This window comes from Brassica rapa, chromosome A03 (genome assembly GCF_000309985.2).
Source record: "Brassica rapa cultivar Chiifu-401-42 chromosome A03, CAAS_Brap_v3.01, whole genome shotgun sequence".
In the NCBI taxonomy this organism is placed as follows: domain Eukaryota; kingdom Viridiplantae; phylum Streptophyta; class Magnoliopsida; order Brassicales; family Brassicaceae; genus Brassica; species Brassica rapa.
In genome coordinates this window covers 36,105,252-36,120,414 of record NC_024797.2, presented here as the reverse complement: position 1 = coordinate 36,120,414, position 15,163 = coordinate 36,105,252, and the positions used below count along the sequence as shown (strand labels likewise).

Genomic DNA, 15,163 nt, shown 5'->3' with positions numbered 1-15,163 from the left:
GATTAACTTCCGAACCTTTGGTTGCTTTCATGTTCAGGCTTGTAGAACTTCTATTATCATTACTTTATGTCTGTTTTGTTAAGATCAACAACTCTCTTTATTATATTTTAAACGGTGTTTTCCTTTCAATTTATAAAAATGCAACAACCGTGCAAATAACTGTTCCTTGAAACATACTAAGCAATACATGCATTGTCCACATCCACAACAAAAATGCAGTTCAATGATCACTACATTTTTTTGTTCTTAATCATGAGTTTGTAAACCAAATCGATACTAAATACTTCAACTTTAAATACCTTGGAATTCAATTATGTTTGTCCTAAAACTCTGTTTCTAAAAGAACAATAACCACAACATAAAACATCAATGGGAACAAACTCCCAACAACCAAGATTTCCAAAACAGTTTCCTTCAAAATAACCTCTATAGTCAACCAATGTAGGATAAAAAAAACATCACAAACTACCACCCTCAATTTCAGCTTAAACATTCAAAACAAAACACATGTTTCTACAACATTCCTATATGGGACTGGTGCAGTTAGTGCGATTGTGTCATTACCCTCTATACCTCCCACATCTATTAGCGACTACTTTCTTCTTTGGAGCCTGCAACAATCAAAATAAACATAAATTACCACCCAACATTCAGTAACACATACGTGTAATTACCAAACATTTTTAACCATCACCCATATCTCGCCTGTGAACGGTATGCGTGTTTTGTGATCGCGAACGACTTGCCTTTTTGTATTAGGAGGGTACATGATCATACTGCTAACTCTTTCTAGTATGTTAACATCCCTAAGATCACTCTTTGGACTGATAAAGCCTGCATATGTCTCCCTCCATACTGATGTTTTGTACCAATCCCCACATAGTGTGTCGTAAGGCACACCAAGCCCGTCTACTGCAATCATAGCATGGCCGCAAGGTATTTTGATATAATCAAAATACTTACAACTACACTTTTTCTCAGATAGCATAACCTTGTCTTTCCTGGCAAACTTCCCAACAATTTCACTGTTCCAGCTAGAAACCGCATTTATCTTGCTCCCTTTCACAGTTGCCATGTTCTTTGTCATCTCTTTGTCCACTTCCACGCTCACCACCCCTCTATGTTTTTTTTGCCTTTTCCCTTCTAGCACATAACCATCTAGTCATCATCCTTTGGATGAATGTTACAACCTCAACAATTGGGGCACCCCTGCCTTCCAACAACGCCTTGTTAAGTTGCTCAGAAATACTGCTAGGCATGATGTTATATCTATCACCAGAAAAATTAGATCTTGACCAACGAGCTACACTGATCTTCCCCAAATATATACTACACGCACTATTAGTCATCCTTATCTTGCTATAAAGTTCCTTGTACCCTCAGGGCATATAGGCTACTGCTGCGGCCGTTACCATCTTTGCCTAGTTTTTACTTGAAAACCTTGAGTTAACATTCCTTGCTAAATGAACCTATACAAGTTTCATGCTTAGCTTGAGGATAAATCTTACTCACCGCATTGGCAATACATACCGCCCTGTTAGATATTATTGCAAGACTAAGCGAATCACAAAGGATCCTCTCAACTTCCTGTAAAAACCATGTCCACGCATCCTCATTTTCGCTGTCCACAACCACAAATGCAATCATGAATATTTGGAAGTTTGCATCATGCCCGTTAGCAGTCAACAACACCCCCTTGTACTTGCCACTTAGATGTGTACCATATATCACCAATACATGCCTTAACTTCCTAAATCCACTCGGCGAAACACTAAACGCTAGAAATAGGTAGAGAAAACGTTCATCCTCGTCTTCATCTAGATCAATTTCCAAATATGCAATTGTACCAGCTTTACAAGCTTTAACATATACAAATACTCAGCCAGCTTCAAGTAGGAGTCCTCATCTGATCCTTGCAACCCCAATATCACTTTTTCCTTCGCCCTATAGCACTTCATGTACGAAGCGTTTACGCGAAGGTCTTCCAAAACAAGTCTCTGCAAATCCCTGCTATCGGGGCATTGCCCGGGTCTCCAAACTTCGCTTTGTAAACTACAGCTATCACACAAGATGTTGCTCTACTTTTGTAGCCTATCCTAAAATCTATAGGACAACTATGATCAAGCTGCGCCTTCCTTATCTCATAGTAACCACACCCCCTATTTTCATGTGTTGTTACGTGCCAATAACATACCCACTATCAGGATACTCTACAACAAATGAATCAATCTTTGTCCTTGTCTGTGTGAACTTGAAATGCTTCTTTATTGCGTATATGGATAAAGCAATCTGACAATCCTCTTTACTGCAAAACACCTTAACCACTGCTATTTGCCTGTCACTTTTATTCACATCTATATCAGGGATTTTAACAACATCATAATATTATCATCAAATAGTTGCAAGATATCAAATTCTTCGTCATCAACATCTTCAAGCTCGTTTTGGTATGGTGCTCCTGTTACCTTCTCTTCGATCCTCACTACCACCTCTCATCCAAGGATTATAATCCTCTGGCTTCTCAACTTTTTGTTTCTCCTCTCCTCCACAAAATGGTCGAAATAACTACCAGTATTACAAAAATAAGTGTGTGGCCCTTTTTTCTTCGAAAGCCCTTCAACAATCTTATCCTCGTTAAAAACAACGTTCACAACATTAGAACCCCTAAAATCCCCGGCTATTAACAGGTCCCAAAATTCTTTACAATAACCTTTAGGGCTTAGTCCAATCTCGTTCAAATCCGCAGCTACAATACCTCCATCGTATGTTTCAACACTACAACCAATTTCAACTCCATCATTGCTACTTTCTCCTTTACTGGTATTCCCCTTTATGATATCTTCAACTTTCTCAACTTCACGTACAAAATCATTATCATCGCCAAGACTAATCACTTTTCTCTTCGACGCAGCAGACGACGAGTAACCTTCTTTCACTTTCAGATGTTGACAAAAATATCTTATAGCCCCGTCACTAGTTATCAATACCGGCGGCGTCCTAATCCCAGTTGCAAGCTCGAAACTTGTTGGTGGTCAGTAGCTTAATGAAACACGGAAATGCACCCCATCAACTTTAAACTACTGGAGAACATTTCCTTCAAGTTTTGAGCAACCAATACCCTCGTAGATCTGAACCATACGACCCATATGATGCTTCTCAATGACAAAATCCCACTTCCCTCCTTCAACACAAACCCAATCCCCGCTTAAAAGCAAACATTGCTCATCCATTGCCAAAACCTGTTGGTCATACCATTTAATTACATTCATATATGGTTCACTTAATTTTGCTTAGTAGAATCGAATGTCTTACATATATCATCGACATATGAATCTCTGAATTTGTTTTTCAAAGAACTAATACCGCTTGAAAAACTCAAGATACAAACGAATAAGATAAACTAATGGTTATTTTTATTTTTGAACTAATTTGATGCATTAAAATAAATGCGACTAATATGGGTTTTAAAATATATAGTTTGTTAAAAGTTTGATGAAATACATATAATATTACAACTTGTGTAGTACAAAGAACTTAATTACACATTAAGCTAGAGAGTAAAAAAGCTGACTAGTTTTAGGAGTTACGGTTACCCCGACCTCGTGGGACAAGATTTCTTCTTCCTCTAGAGTCCACTATGGTCTACTCCATTTCCTGAAATTTTAGAGTTTTCTTAACTGATCTCCTTCCTCTAGTTGTGGTAATTTGAGCATGTGGCTCACAATCTTGTGAATGGTCAGTGGTGCTTCCAACTAGATGTGGATCAATTGAGGCATCATCATTCGAGATATTAATATCGGTGATGGAGCTTTTTCCATATTGTTTCCGAAAGTTGGAGCAAGGGATTTTCTTATTAATGGTGAAAGAGTATGCTTAGAATGTTAAAAATGTACCTCTTTAATACCTGGAGAATCATTTTCTTGTAGAATAGTTGTTTCCTTTGTAGTTGACTCCATTTTCTTTTGGAGATTGCTTGTTCCCGTCTGGTTACTAAGAAGATCTTTTTAGGGATCAAATTTATTTTTAGGTGATGATCAATATTAACCACTGTCATGTTCAAACTATCTTCTCGAGTTTCCAAAGGTATACTCTTGATAGTGCTAGAGAGGCTAGGTTGGAGAAGAAACATTTTCTCTTTCTGACCCAAATTTTCGCATCACACACAAATCCATGTATATTCTACATCAACCAAGTATATGTTTCCTTGCTTGTCGTCACACGAAATCAGATTAGGAAAGGATTTATCTAGTTCCATCTCAACCAAATTTTTTGCTTCACCCATTTGAGTTGGATCAAGACGAGGCTTAAAACTGGTTCCCCGATTCAAGAAGCACTATGACTGATACCAAGGCAAGAGTAACATCTATCAGAATATTTTTGAGGTTAACCCAAACAGGCGAGGTCAAAATCTCTTGGCTTTTGAGGTTTGTAGCAGGGGTCCAAGGTGCTACAAAACAATAGTCAATCATCTATATGCCACACACCTCTTACAATAACCCATTTCCTATTCGCTTAATTACTAATGGCTATTAAGTGCATAGATTAGTTCCGTTGTGTTATTCGTTCGCAATTGATATGCTCAAATTAACTTTCAAGCTACTCTCTCAAATAAGAGGTTCGATGTAGTACTTGAGGATCAAATCCACAGAAACTCAATATCTCACAGAATAGAATTTAGCTTTAGACTATGCTAGGCCAAAAAATGTATTAAGCAATGAATAATAAAGCAGTAAATATAGTTAAGCAAAGTGAACAAAGTAGTTGTTCAGTAAATTTATAAGTTGTTTGATGGAAGGATGATTACTAGATCTAGGGTTTAGGCACATGAATTATAATAGATAAGATGCTAGGCGAGCTGCTATGCTAGGACTCAATCGCTCACTTTATAATACTATCGATCGACGGTCGAGTGTCGATGTCGATCGATGGTTGTGGCGAGTTGATTACCACTAAGAATGGTTGATCAGCTCTCGCTTATTTCTAACAAACCTAACTTAACCAGATTATTATCAGGCACATAATCTACTCTCGCAGTATCCTATGTCCTAAGTTCAGGATCTAGTTAACTACTCTAGAACCATGCATTGAGAATATTTGTAATTAATGGGTATCGATTCTCTAACAATCCTATTTTGGGGCTAATTCATCAGAACCATATAGAATCATAAACTTAACAGGTGGATTTACTCAGACATGATAGTTATCACAGAAATCATAGATGAATAGATAAGAAATTACAATAGATATAAATTATAAAACCAATGGAGTTCCAAGAGGACTCTGAAGGAGTTCCTCTCTTCTCTCCTAACCTAGAACTATAAATAAAATAAAGCTTAGCCTTCAACAATGAATTAGAAAATACATAAATAGGATTTTAGGTCGTCCGAGGGTATTATGGTAATTTGTGATTGCCTATTGGCTTCAGTCGGTCATAAAATATGTTCGGCCCATATTCTGGCATCTCTGTCGATCGACAGAAAGGGTGCACCGTCGATTGACAGTCCTTCATCTCCTCGAAAGCTTCCTCTCGCGAGGCAAACTGACCACTCTCGAGTAAAACATGCATAACTTCTACTATAGGATGCTGATTGACCTCAAACCGTGGCATTGGAATTCTAACTCAAAGCTCTATCTTATGTCAAAATATGGGCTCAATATAAAGGTTTTAAGGTCTTCATACATATCTAGACATCAGACGCGTCTAAGCAGTTATGCACTCAAAAGGATCCAAAAGACACCAAAATCACCACTTTCCTCAAAATCGTCCATGAACTTGTAAACACTCTAAATAGACTCTCTATCGTAGTAAATATATCTTAAAACACCTATATACCATGGCTAATAATGACTAAAATCCATGGTATATCAACTCCCCCAGACTTACCCTTTTGCTTGTCCTCAAGTAAAACACACAGGGCAGTCTTATGAAAGAGGTTTGAAAACAGCAGGGACTCACATAATTTAAAATCACTACTCTCATGCAATATACTACACACTAGCTTAGTCACCATACCATACAATCACACAACACTAATCCCCACTGATGACCTCATTTCTGCATTAAAGTCGATGTGTAGGCTACATCTTGGGACTATCGATCAAGGGATATGGAACCTTACTCAAGCAAGTTTCTGAACACACATGTAGTCTTCTCTGATCCCTTTCTTCCCTCTTTTGTCTTTTCTCGGAATCTCTATAGTTTCAATTTCAGTTAATGTTGATGCTGATACAGTCCATCTTGTTCATCTTATTGACTTGTCTACTTTTGTAGATCTATTTGAAAAAGTGTAGCGAATACAGGGGTCACAAGAGACACTCATATCCCTCATTTCCACAATGTGTGATCATTCCCTTCAAACTTAGAATATTGGGGTCACAGGAGACACTCCTACCCCTCTGCTTCTTCCAGGAAATCATTTCAGTCTTTTATATATTAAGATGACGAAGAGAGATAGAGAGAAGGGAATCAAAAGCACACAGACTTTTATCTTCCAAACTTGCAGGAGGACTCCTATCCAATGTATACCAAGCCCCAAAACAAGCAAGTAGAGTAGATTAAGGTTGTAAGTCAGCTTTGGTCTCTCCAGACATTCTCATCAGATGTGGATGTTAGCATTACGTGATACACTGCAGTGTTTCTATCTAATACATCCTGCAATTAGCAAATCTAGATAAAGTAGCAATCAGGCCATGTTCGTTTGCTCAGTCAACTGATCCATCTGGGTGAAGGTGTATTTTGATGTTCGTTTAGTTGACTTAATTGGTACATCCAGATGGATCAGCTGGGTGAGTTTTTAAAACTCAGCTGAATTTTTAAAAAAAAGCTGGCTGAGTCTTCACCATGCATCCAGCTGCAGCTGATTCAGTCAAAAACTGTCAATGACCAAAATAACTCTGCTACAATTAACCCTAAAATTGGCTGTCTCTCCTCATCTCTCACGTACTTGGCCGTTCTCTTCTCCTCCTGCGACTTCTCTCTCTCTCTCTCCTCTCTCTCTCTCTCTCTCTCTCTCTCTCTCTCTCTCTCTCTCTCTCTCTCTCTCCTCTCTCTCTCTCTCCTCTCTCTCTCTCTCTCTCTCTCTTCTCTCTCTCTCAGGCTCTCTTCTCTCTCTTCTCTCTCTCTCTCTCTCTTCTCTCTCTCTCTCTCTCAGGCTCTCTCTCTAAGGCTCACTCTCGGGCTCTCTCTCTAAGGCTCTCTCTCTCTCAGTCTCCTCTCTCTCAGGCTCTCTCTCTAGCGGCCTCTCTCTCTCTGTCTCTCTCTCCGGCGACCTCTCTCTCTCTCAAGTAAGAGTCTCTTGGATCTAAATGTTGTGGGTTTTGTGTTTTGTTTTCTAGATTACATAATTGAATTGTGACCTCTCTCTCAGGCTGTCTCTCTCACTCCGGCGACCTCTCTCCGGCGACGTCTCTCTCAGGCACTCTCTCTCCGGTGAACTCTCTCTCTCTCAAGTAAGAGTCTTGGTTCTAAATGTTGTGGGTTTTATGTTTTTTTTTCTACATTACATATTGAATTGCAACCTCTCTCTCAGGCTGTCTCTCTCACTCCGGCGACCTCTCTCTCAGGCACTCTCTCTCCGGTGAACTCTCTCTCTCTCTCCGCCAACCTCTCTATCCGGCTCTCTCTTTCTCTCTCTCTGGCGACCTCTCTCTCTCAGGTAAGAGTTTCTAGGATCTCTGTAATCTATATCCTATAAGTTATGTTGTGGGTTTTGTTTGCATCTGTAGATTGTTCTTCTTTGGTTGCATCTGTAAATGTCATGTTGTTAGCTTTGTTCATGTCATATTCTTTCAATGTGTATTCTGGTAAATGGGTTTATGTTTATAGTCTGAGTAGTCTTTGTGTTTGTTCTCAATTGCTTACTCTTGTTTACAGTTTACTTTGAAGATAGCTGCAGAAACTTTGAAGAGAAACAATGACATCCATCCCTGGAACTGATGTGAGTATCTTCCCCTCTAATCTCTTATTTGATCTCGGTTTTGTCAAATGATTTTCTTGTTGTCTTGAATCTTCAAATAAGAATTTTACATGGAGTGACGAACAAACACGCTTCTTTCTTCAACTAAGACTTGATGAGAATCTGAAAGGAAACATAAGAAAACAGATGGTTAATGAGGCTGGGAGACAGACGATAATAGATAAGTTCTATGAGGCATTTGGTGTAAAAATTTGGGATAAAGTACAATACTTGCAAGAAGCAGTATGAGTCTTTTAAGAAGTTGACTCGGAACAGAACGGGGCTTGGTTTTGATTCAACCTGATTCATCAACATGAGTGAGGACTGGTGGAATGAGCGATGCAAGGTACAAGTTCTATGATCCTCTTAATATTACTGGTTCAGTTTTGATTGTATTGTTGGATTGCTGTTAACAGAAGTGCACGCCAGCCTTTTATTCTAAGTTCTGATTTTTCTATTGAAAGTCTCAAACCCTATAGTAACTTGCCTGGTAAAACTAGATATCAAATGTTAGAACTCTTTAGATTTATAGGAGAGATCGATTTTCTATTCTAGAGCAAGACTAGAACACATGGAATATTATATCTATGTTACTGTTATTTTAAAATTCAAATAACTTGTATTGTTGTATCTTGTATCTCTATGAAAATACAGTGTTCTCACTTTGAATTTTTGTTCTTGTTTCAGGAGTGGCCAGGTGCTAGAAAATTTAAAGACAACCGGTAGGTAGCAATATGGATTTGATGGAGAAGGTATTTGGGACAGTTTATATTAGTGGAGGTGAAGGTTGGTCTGCTCAGCAAGGTGAAGATGTTTTAGACACAAAGCACTCAGATCATGATGATGAGATTGATGGTGAAGATGATGCTGAGTCAAGGCGTGATATTCCTACTGAAGAAGCTGTTGGAGCTGAATCAAGAAATTTTGGATCAAAGAATGTTGGCCCCTCTTCTTCTAGGTCAAAGGTTAATAAGAAAAGATCAAGGGCTGTACAAGCAGGACAAGCTGTTGCTGATGTGATTAGGGAGAGTGTTGAGTCTAGAGACAAGATTCTTTCCCACAAGAATCATCTGATAGAGAACCATCCTGAGTTTAGTTGCAGTCAACTGCGAGCTATGGAGGTTCTTCACTCTCTGCCTGCTATAAGGATGTGGTCTCCTCTATACAAGGCCTCCATTAACCACCTCAAACAAGATGCTGCAAATCGTCAGACCTTCTTGTTCTATGGAGATGACGAGAACAGGGTTCTCTACTTGGAATATGCAACCGGAGAAAGCAGAGATGCATGAGGAGGAGCTGTTTATGTTTATGTCTTTGTTTTAGTATAGTATGAACTCTAGAATGAATCTTGTTGTAATGACTATGTTTATGACAATATTTATGAGTTTCTTTTTGCTGAAATGTGTGTTTATATTTATTTTGAAGTGACAGAAACTCTAGTGGATAAGCAGTTCCTTCAAGCAGCTCTTACACTTCTAGCTTAAAGTCTCCAAGATACAATGATGAATAGTAAGGTATGAGTTATATAGCGAGTTTTTGTCACTGTCTTAAGCTTCTTAAGTTTTGGTCCGTGAGTAAACTTGTGGAGTTTTGTAAGATAGCTTCTTATCTGGTTTAGGTTTGGTTATTTTCACAAAAAGTAGGGTATAGAACTGAGATTTCTGGTTTTGTTACGATCAAATGTGGGATTGGTAAATACCTGCCAGAGTGCTAACTGATTTATCAAATTAAAGGAAACCGGTTTGGTGCAGCTAATAATTATCGGTTTTTAATTGGTTATATTCAGTTAGAGAACTTTTGGTTTGTTATGAAGGAACATATGAATGGTTCAGTATCTCTAACCGTGTTTTATTTATTTATTATCTTGATAAACTTTACTGATGGTTGTATGTTTTATGTGGTTTCAGGACACGTTTAGTTTCTTAGTTGAAGATGACGACATGGATTTGATACTAGAGGAGAGTGTAGCAATGTTTACTTAGAGGAGAGTGTAGCAATGTTTTTAGAGATGGCTGGACAAGATTTATCTGTACGGGCTTTAGCTGAGAGATACCAACATTCATCTGACACAGTGAATAGGAAGATAGATGAGGTTTTAAGTTTTTTGTTGAAACTTGCAGCAGACATTGTGAAACCTGAAAGGGATGAGTTTGCAAGTGCTAGTCCTATTCTAGTAGATGATCCGCGATATTACCCTTTTTTTAAGGATTGCATAGGTGCTTTTGATGGAACTCATGTGCTGGTTCGTCCTCCTTCTGGGAATGCCGATCCATTCAGAGGTAGAAAAGGAGAACCAACTATGAATGTCTTAGCTATATGTAATTTCAGCATGAAATTCATATATGCTTATGTTAGGGTTCCTGGGAGAGCACATGATACAAAAGTGTTGACATATTGTGCTAAGGAAGAAGCTTCGTTTCCTCATCCTCCAGTTGGAAAGTATTATCTAGTAGAATCTGGATACCCAACTAGAACTGGTTATTTAGGACCTCACCGTAGAACTAGATATCACCTGGATCAGTTTGTTAGAGGAGGACCACCGACAAACAGCAGAGAGTTATTCAACCGAAAACATTCTGGCTTGCGTTCGGTAATTGAGAGAACATTTGGAATATGGAAGGCTAAGTGGAGGATTCTTGACAGGAAGCACCCTAAGTATGAGCTGAATAAATGGGTGAAGATTGTGACAGCAACAATGGCTCTCAACAATTTTATAAGAGATTCAAACCATGAGGATTGTAATTTTGCACATTGGGAAAGAGTGGAAGAATATGAAAATCATGGGGATGAAGATGATCATGTTGCATACGTACCAGCTGGAGATAGAGTCATGGAAGCTATGCGAGATTCCATTACTGAAGAGATGGCAAGAGGACGTCGACTTCCATACTAGATGTAAGTCTTTTGAAGCTCTCTCTGTGTGAAACAAGTACTCTTATGCATCTTGTTCTTTGGGCTTTGTAATGTGAATTGATTATCCCTTTGTGGCAAATGCTTATTCTCGTTTGTTTACTTTTTCTTTGTGATTAGAAGCAAGCTGTGAAGAAGGCTTTGTTTCAGTTGTTTGCTGAGAAAGTTAGAGACCACAAGGGGTTGGAATCAAGATGGGCTGTTATGGAGCTCACGTGTGGGTTTGCAGTTTTGTTTCCCTATTCTTTTTGTTCACATCTAGTATTGGTTTGTAGTTTTGTTTCCTTTGGACCAATTGATAATGCAAACTCATTATCCTTTTATGTTTAAGTTTGTATTTACCATGATCTATTTAAAGTTTTTGAGACTATCTTATATTTATTTATTTTTGGAATTGGTTTTGAGTTATCAATATATCAAAATTATTGTTGGATTTTAGTGTATGTTAAAATTTATCATATATCAAACAATTGTTACACTTTTATTTAAATATTTTAATCAAATTTGCAAAATTATAGTCATTATTTATAATTTCATTGTCTTATTTTCATAAAAATAAATCTATGAATTTTAAAACAAGAATTTTAAATTATTTTGTTGTAATTGTAATTTAGATAAGATATTAAAATTAACAAGATTAATATAAATAATAATCATGATTTAAGAGTAATCTATATATAAATTAAATACATGTCCATTTTAGTCATTTTGTCATCAACTGCATTTGGATGCAAATGTAAGTTCAAAAAAAAAGAACAAACGAATGCAGCTGCATCTGACTGATCCATCTGGATGCACTTTCCAAATGTACAAACGAACAACATCTGACTGATCCATCTGGATAAGCCATCTGACTGATCCATCTGGATGCACCTTCCAGATGTACAAACGAACAGGGCCTCAAATTGTATTTGATCATTATCCCCTTCTTGACTCGATAAAAACTTTTTTTTTAACATTTGATAAGACTCACAATAAATTAGATACCAGTAAACCTTCCCCAGACTTAAATTACATTGTCCCATGTGTATATCTAGTCGGAGTTATGGTGATAAATAAATCATAAGTACTCAATTTAACAAGTTAGAACGATATACCTGACCAGATTAAGTGTCGATCAATGTAAAGGAGTTACCATCGGTCGCTGCAAGTAATGTACTGTTGATCGATATCGACATGCTCTCATCGGTCGGTATGCTGGGCAATCTTCTACTCAGATCTTTTTTTTAAATAGCTAACTAAAACACAATATTAGTAGAACCTCCCCCAGACTTAAACAACACTGTCTCCAATGTTATGCAATCTAAGATTGGTGGGGAAATAAACCATAAGTACTAAATTTAACAAGGAAGAACAATATATATGACTTGGGTGTGAGTGTCGACCAACACAGTTAAGTGGCGATCGATACTCTTGATGCTCTGTCGATCGATGCTGCGCAGTCATCGTCGATTCTTGGGAAAACTCGTATGCCTCGAATCCTCTTTTTCACCTAATAGTGGGTTGCCTCGCACTCAGCGCTTTGTTATAGTCATTGAGCTTGACTTCTGGAGATCTGATTCAGTTCAGATGAGAATGAGAACTCGCTCCAAAACAAGTCTCAGTGTCTACTCTCAGAAGCTTTATCATTCTTTTGTGAAACCCTACTCCATAGACTCTTCTCCTTTGTTTATCATCTCAACAATAAATAATACTCGGAGGTTTGCAAATGACTGTGAGAAGCATCTGCTGCGCACTTTGGTTTTCCTAATACCAGAGAAAGAAGGAATCAATGATAACTGAGGACTGCCCTTAGTCCTTTTTCTCTTATCCCAATTCTTCCTCATCTTTCCCCCAGACTTGTCTTATCGCGTGGTGGTGCCTCCATCGAAAAGATTTTGATGCACTTTAAATTCAATCTGCTCTGATACGCGATGGCTCTCGATCAATGATGAAGAAGTAGTGTCGATCGATTCCGGTTTGTTGATGTCATTCGATACTGCTTCTGTGGGGCCTTTGTCGAAGTCACCTCTAAATCTCAACCCTTTCTGAGAAGCTACAGCATACATATGATCATCAAATACTCCAATGTAGGAACCATGATGCACACTTTTATCTGGTGGGATAGGAAAGTCAGCTTCAAATACAGTGCAGGGAACCACAAACTTCATAGGGTCATGTATCCTCTTTACTATTTTGTGAAACCCATCAGTTTCTTATGCGCGATAGGTGGTTTCAGATGTTTTGTCATAGCAATGTGTGACGCCTCAGACTTGTACTCTCTTTCCTCAACTGGTTCCAGCTCAACTATGCATCTTCGCAGCTCGTTCAACAATTGGTGTCGATCGACGATCTCGGGTGGGTGTCCCCCGATGCTATCTTGTGGGTGGTGATCGATGATGCAGGGTGAGTGTTGATCGATCTCATCAGGTTGGTGTCGATCGATGCTAACCTTTGGTGAAGTTTCAAAATCCTTTCCTGAAGTTGTGCTGATCGTCATCAAGCTTCTTCTCCAAGTTCTGATTTATATTCTTAGGTTGTGCTTCATCCTCTAGCTCTAAGAAATTTCCCATAGTGGTATCTTTGTCCACATCTGGGACAAGATCACAACTTGATACATCAGTGTTCTTCTGTGTCGAGTCTGCAGTGTCCCGAAAACAACTCGATCTGTCATGGATTTCAAGAGGTGTCGATCGACAACAGGATATTGTGTCGATTGATGTTGAGGTGTTGGTGTTGATCAATGGTGAGGTCATGATGTTAATCGATGCTGAGGTCGAATGACTAATATCAGTTTATTCTGCCGTGCTTGGCTCTCCAGATCCATGTTTTTCAATATCTTCTACCACATATTCCAGCATAGAACTCATCTCATTCTCTAAATTTGCTGCTGCTTCATAGATAAATTTGTTGAAGAAAGCGCTTGTAATGTCCTCCCAGCAGGTTAGAGAGTCTGTGATATACAGATATTTCGTCCTGCTCACTCCTTTGAAACTAGATCCTCAAGCTCTTCGATGTGGTTTCTGGTATCTTCACGAAGAAGACCCTGGAAGGGGTCTTGACCTACCCAATCATACCATTCTCGGCTCAGATCAAAATCATTCATCTCAGCAACAACAATCACATCAGGGATCACAGCACCCTGAGCATTAATCAACTGTCCTGCGCTGTTGCTAGTGCGACCTTCGTCTCTTAACATCTCATTCTCATCGACCTTAAGTATGAGCACTTCGACCTTTTTTGTCTCCATGCAAGTGGTGTCCTTTTTCCGGATGAATAGTGTCAGGATGAACAATTTTTGAATGAACAGTATCGATCGATGATGGATGAACAGTATCGATCGACAGCGGATGAACAGTATTGATCGACGGTGGATGGACAATATCGATCAACGGTGGATGAATAGTATCAATCGACGGTGGATGAACAATGTCGATTGAAGCGGGATGAACAGTACCGAGATGAACAGTACATAATGAATAGTATCATGATGAACAATACCAGGATGAACAGTACCGTTCGACAATCGGATTTCTATGTTGTTGATCGCTGCTTGGAGGGTGTCGACTGTCCTCTTAGACTTATGGATCAAGCTGTCTTAATCCAGTAGCTTTGTAGTAAGAGCCCTATCCCCTCGTTTCTTCTGGCACTCATATGTATGTACCTTAAACAAGAAAAATATATATGTAAATAAACTATAAATAAAAACCTAGACAAAATCCTACACCTAGTCTAATGGTGATCAGTCCCTGGCAACAGTGCCGAATTTGATATGCTCAAATTTACCTTCAAGCTACTCTCTCAAATTAGAGATTTGATGTAGTACTTGAGAATCAAATTCACAGAGATTCAATATCTCACACAATAGACTTTAGCTTTAGACTATACTAGGTAAAACAATGTATTAAGAAATGAATAATAAAACAGTAAATATAGCTAAGCAAGGTGAACAAGGTAGTTGGTCAGTAAATTTTTAGGTTGTTTGATGGAAGTATGATTGCTAGATCTAGAGTTTAGGCACATGAATTATAATAGATAAGATTCTAGGTGAGCTGATACACTAGGACTCAACAACTCACTTTATAACACTATCGATCGATGGTCGAGTGTCGATTTCGATCGATGGTTGTGGCGAGTTGATTACCACTAAGAATGGTCGGTTAGCTCTCACGTATTTCTATCAAACCTAACTCAATCAGAATATTATCAGGCAAAGAATCTACTCTCGCAATATCCTATGTCCTGAGTTCAGGATCTAGTTAATTACTCTAGAACCATGCATTAAGAATACTTCTAATCAATGGGTATAAATTCTCTAA

At 38.4% G+C, this 15,163-nt stretch overlaps 1 protein-coding gene and 1 long non-coding RNA gene across 2 annotated transcripts; one reads left to right on the top strand and one right to left on the bottom strand.

Annotated features, from left to right (window-relative positions):
• Nucleotides 1-560: 560 nt before the first annotated feature.
• LOC103848227 lies at nucleotides 561-1,087 on the bottom strand. The gene is made up of 2 exons (XM_009125181.1): nucleotides 689-1,087; nucleotides 561-611 (listed from the first exon to the last, which is right to left on the bottom strand). Exons 1-2 carry the CDS (start codon nucleotides 1,085-1,087, stop codon nucleotides 561-563), a joined length of 450 nt encoding a protein of 149 aa, XP_009123429.1.
• Nucleotides 1,088-7,156: 6,069 nt separating this feature from the next.
• LOC117132756 lies at nucleotides 7,157-14,744 on the top strand. The gene is made up of 2 exons (XR_004456288.1): nucleotides 7,157-9,469; nucleotides 9,863-14,744. It is a non-coding gene; the product is annotated as an uncharacterized LOC117132756 (long non-coding RNA).
• The last annotated feature ends 419 nt before the right edge of the window (nucleotides 14,745-15,163 follow it).

Coding starts and splice junctions, on each gene's coding strand:
- LOC103848227 (XM_009125181.1), bottom strand. CDS start 1,087: ATGACAAAGAACATGGCAACTGTGAAAGGGAGCAAGATAAATGCGGTT. Junction 612..688: donor CAGGCGAGATATGGGTGATG/GTTAAAAATGTT, acceptor TGATTGTTGCAG/GCTCCAAAGAAGAAAGTAGT.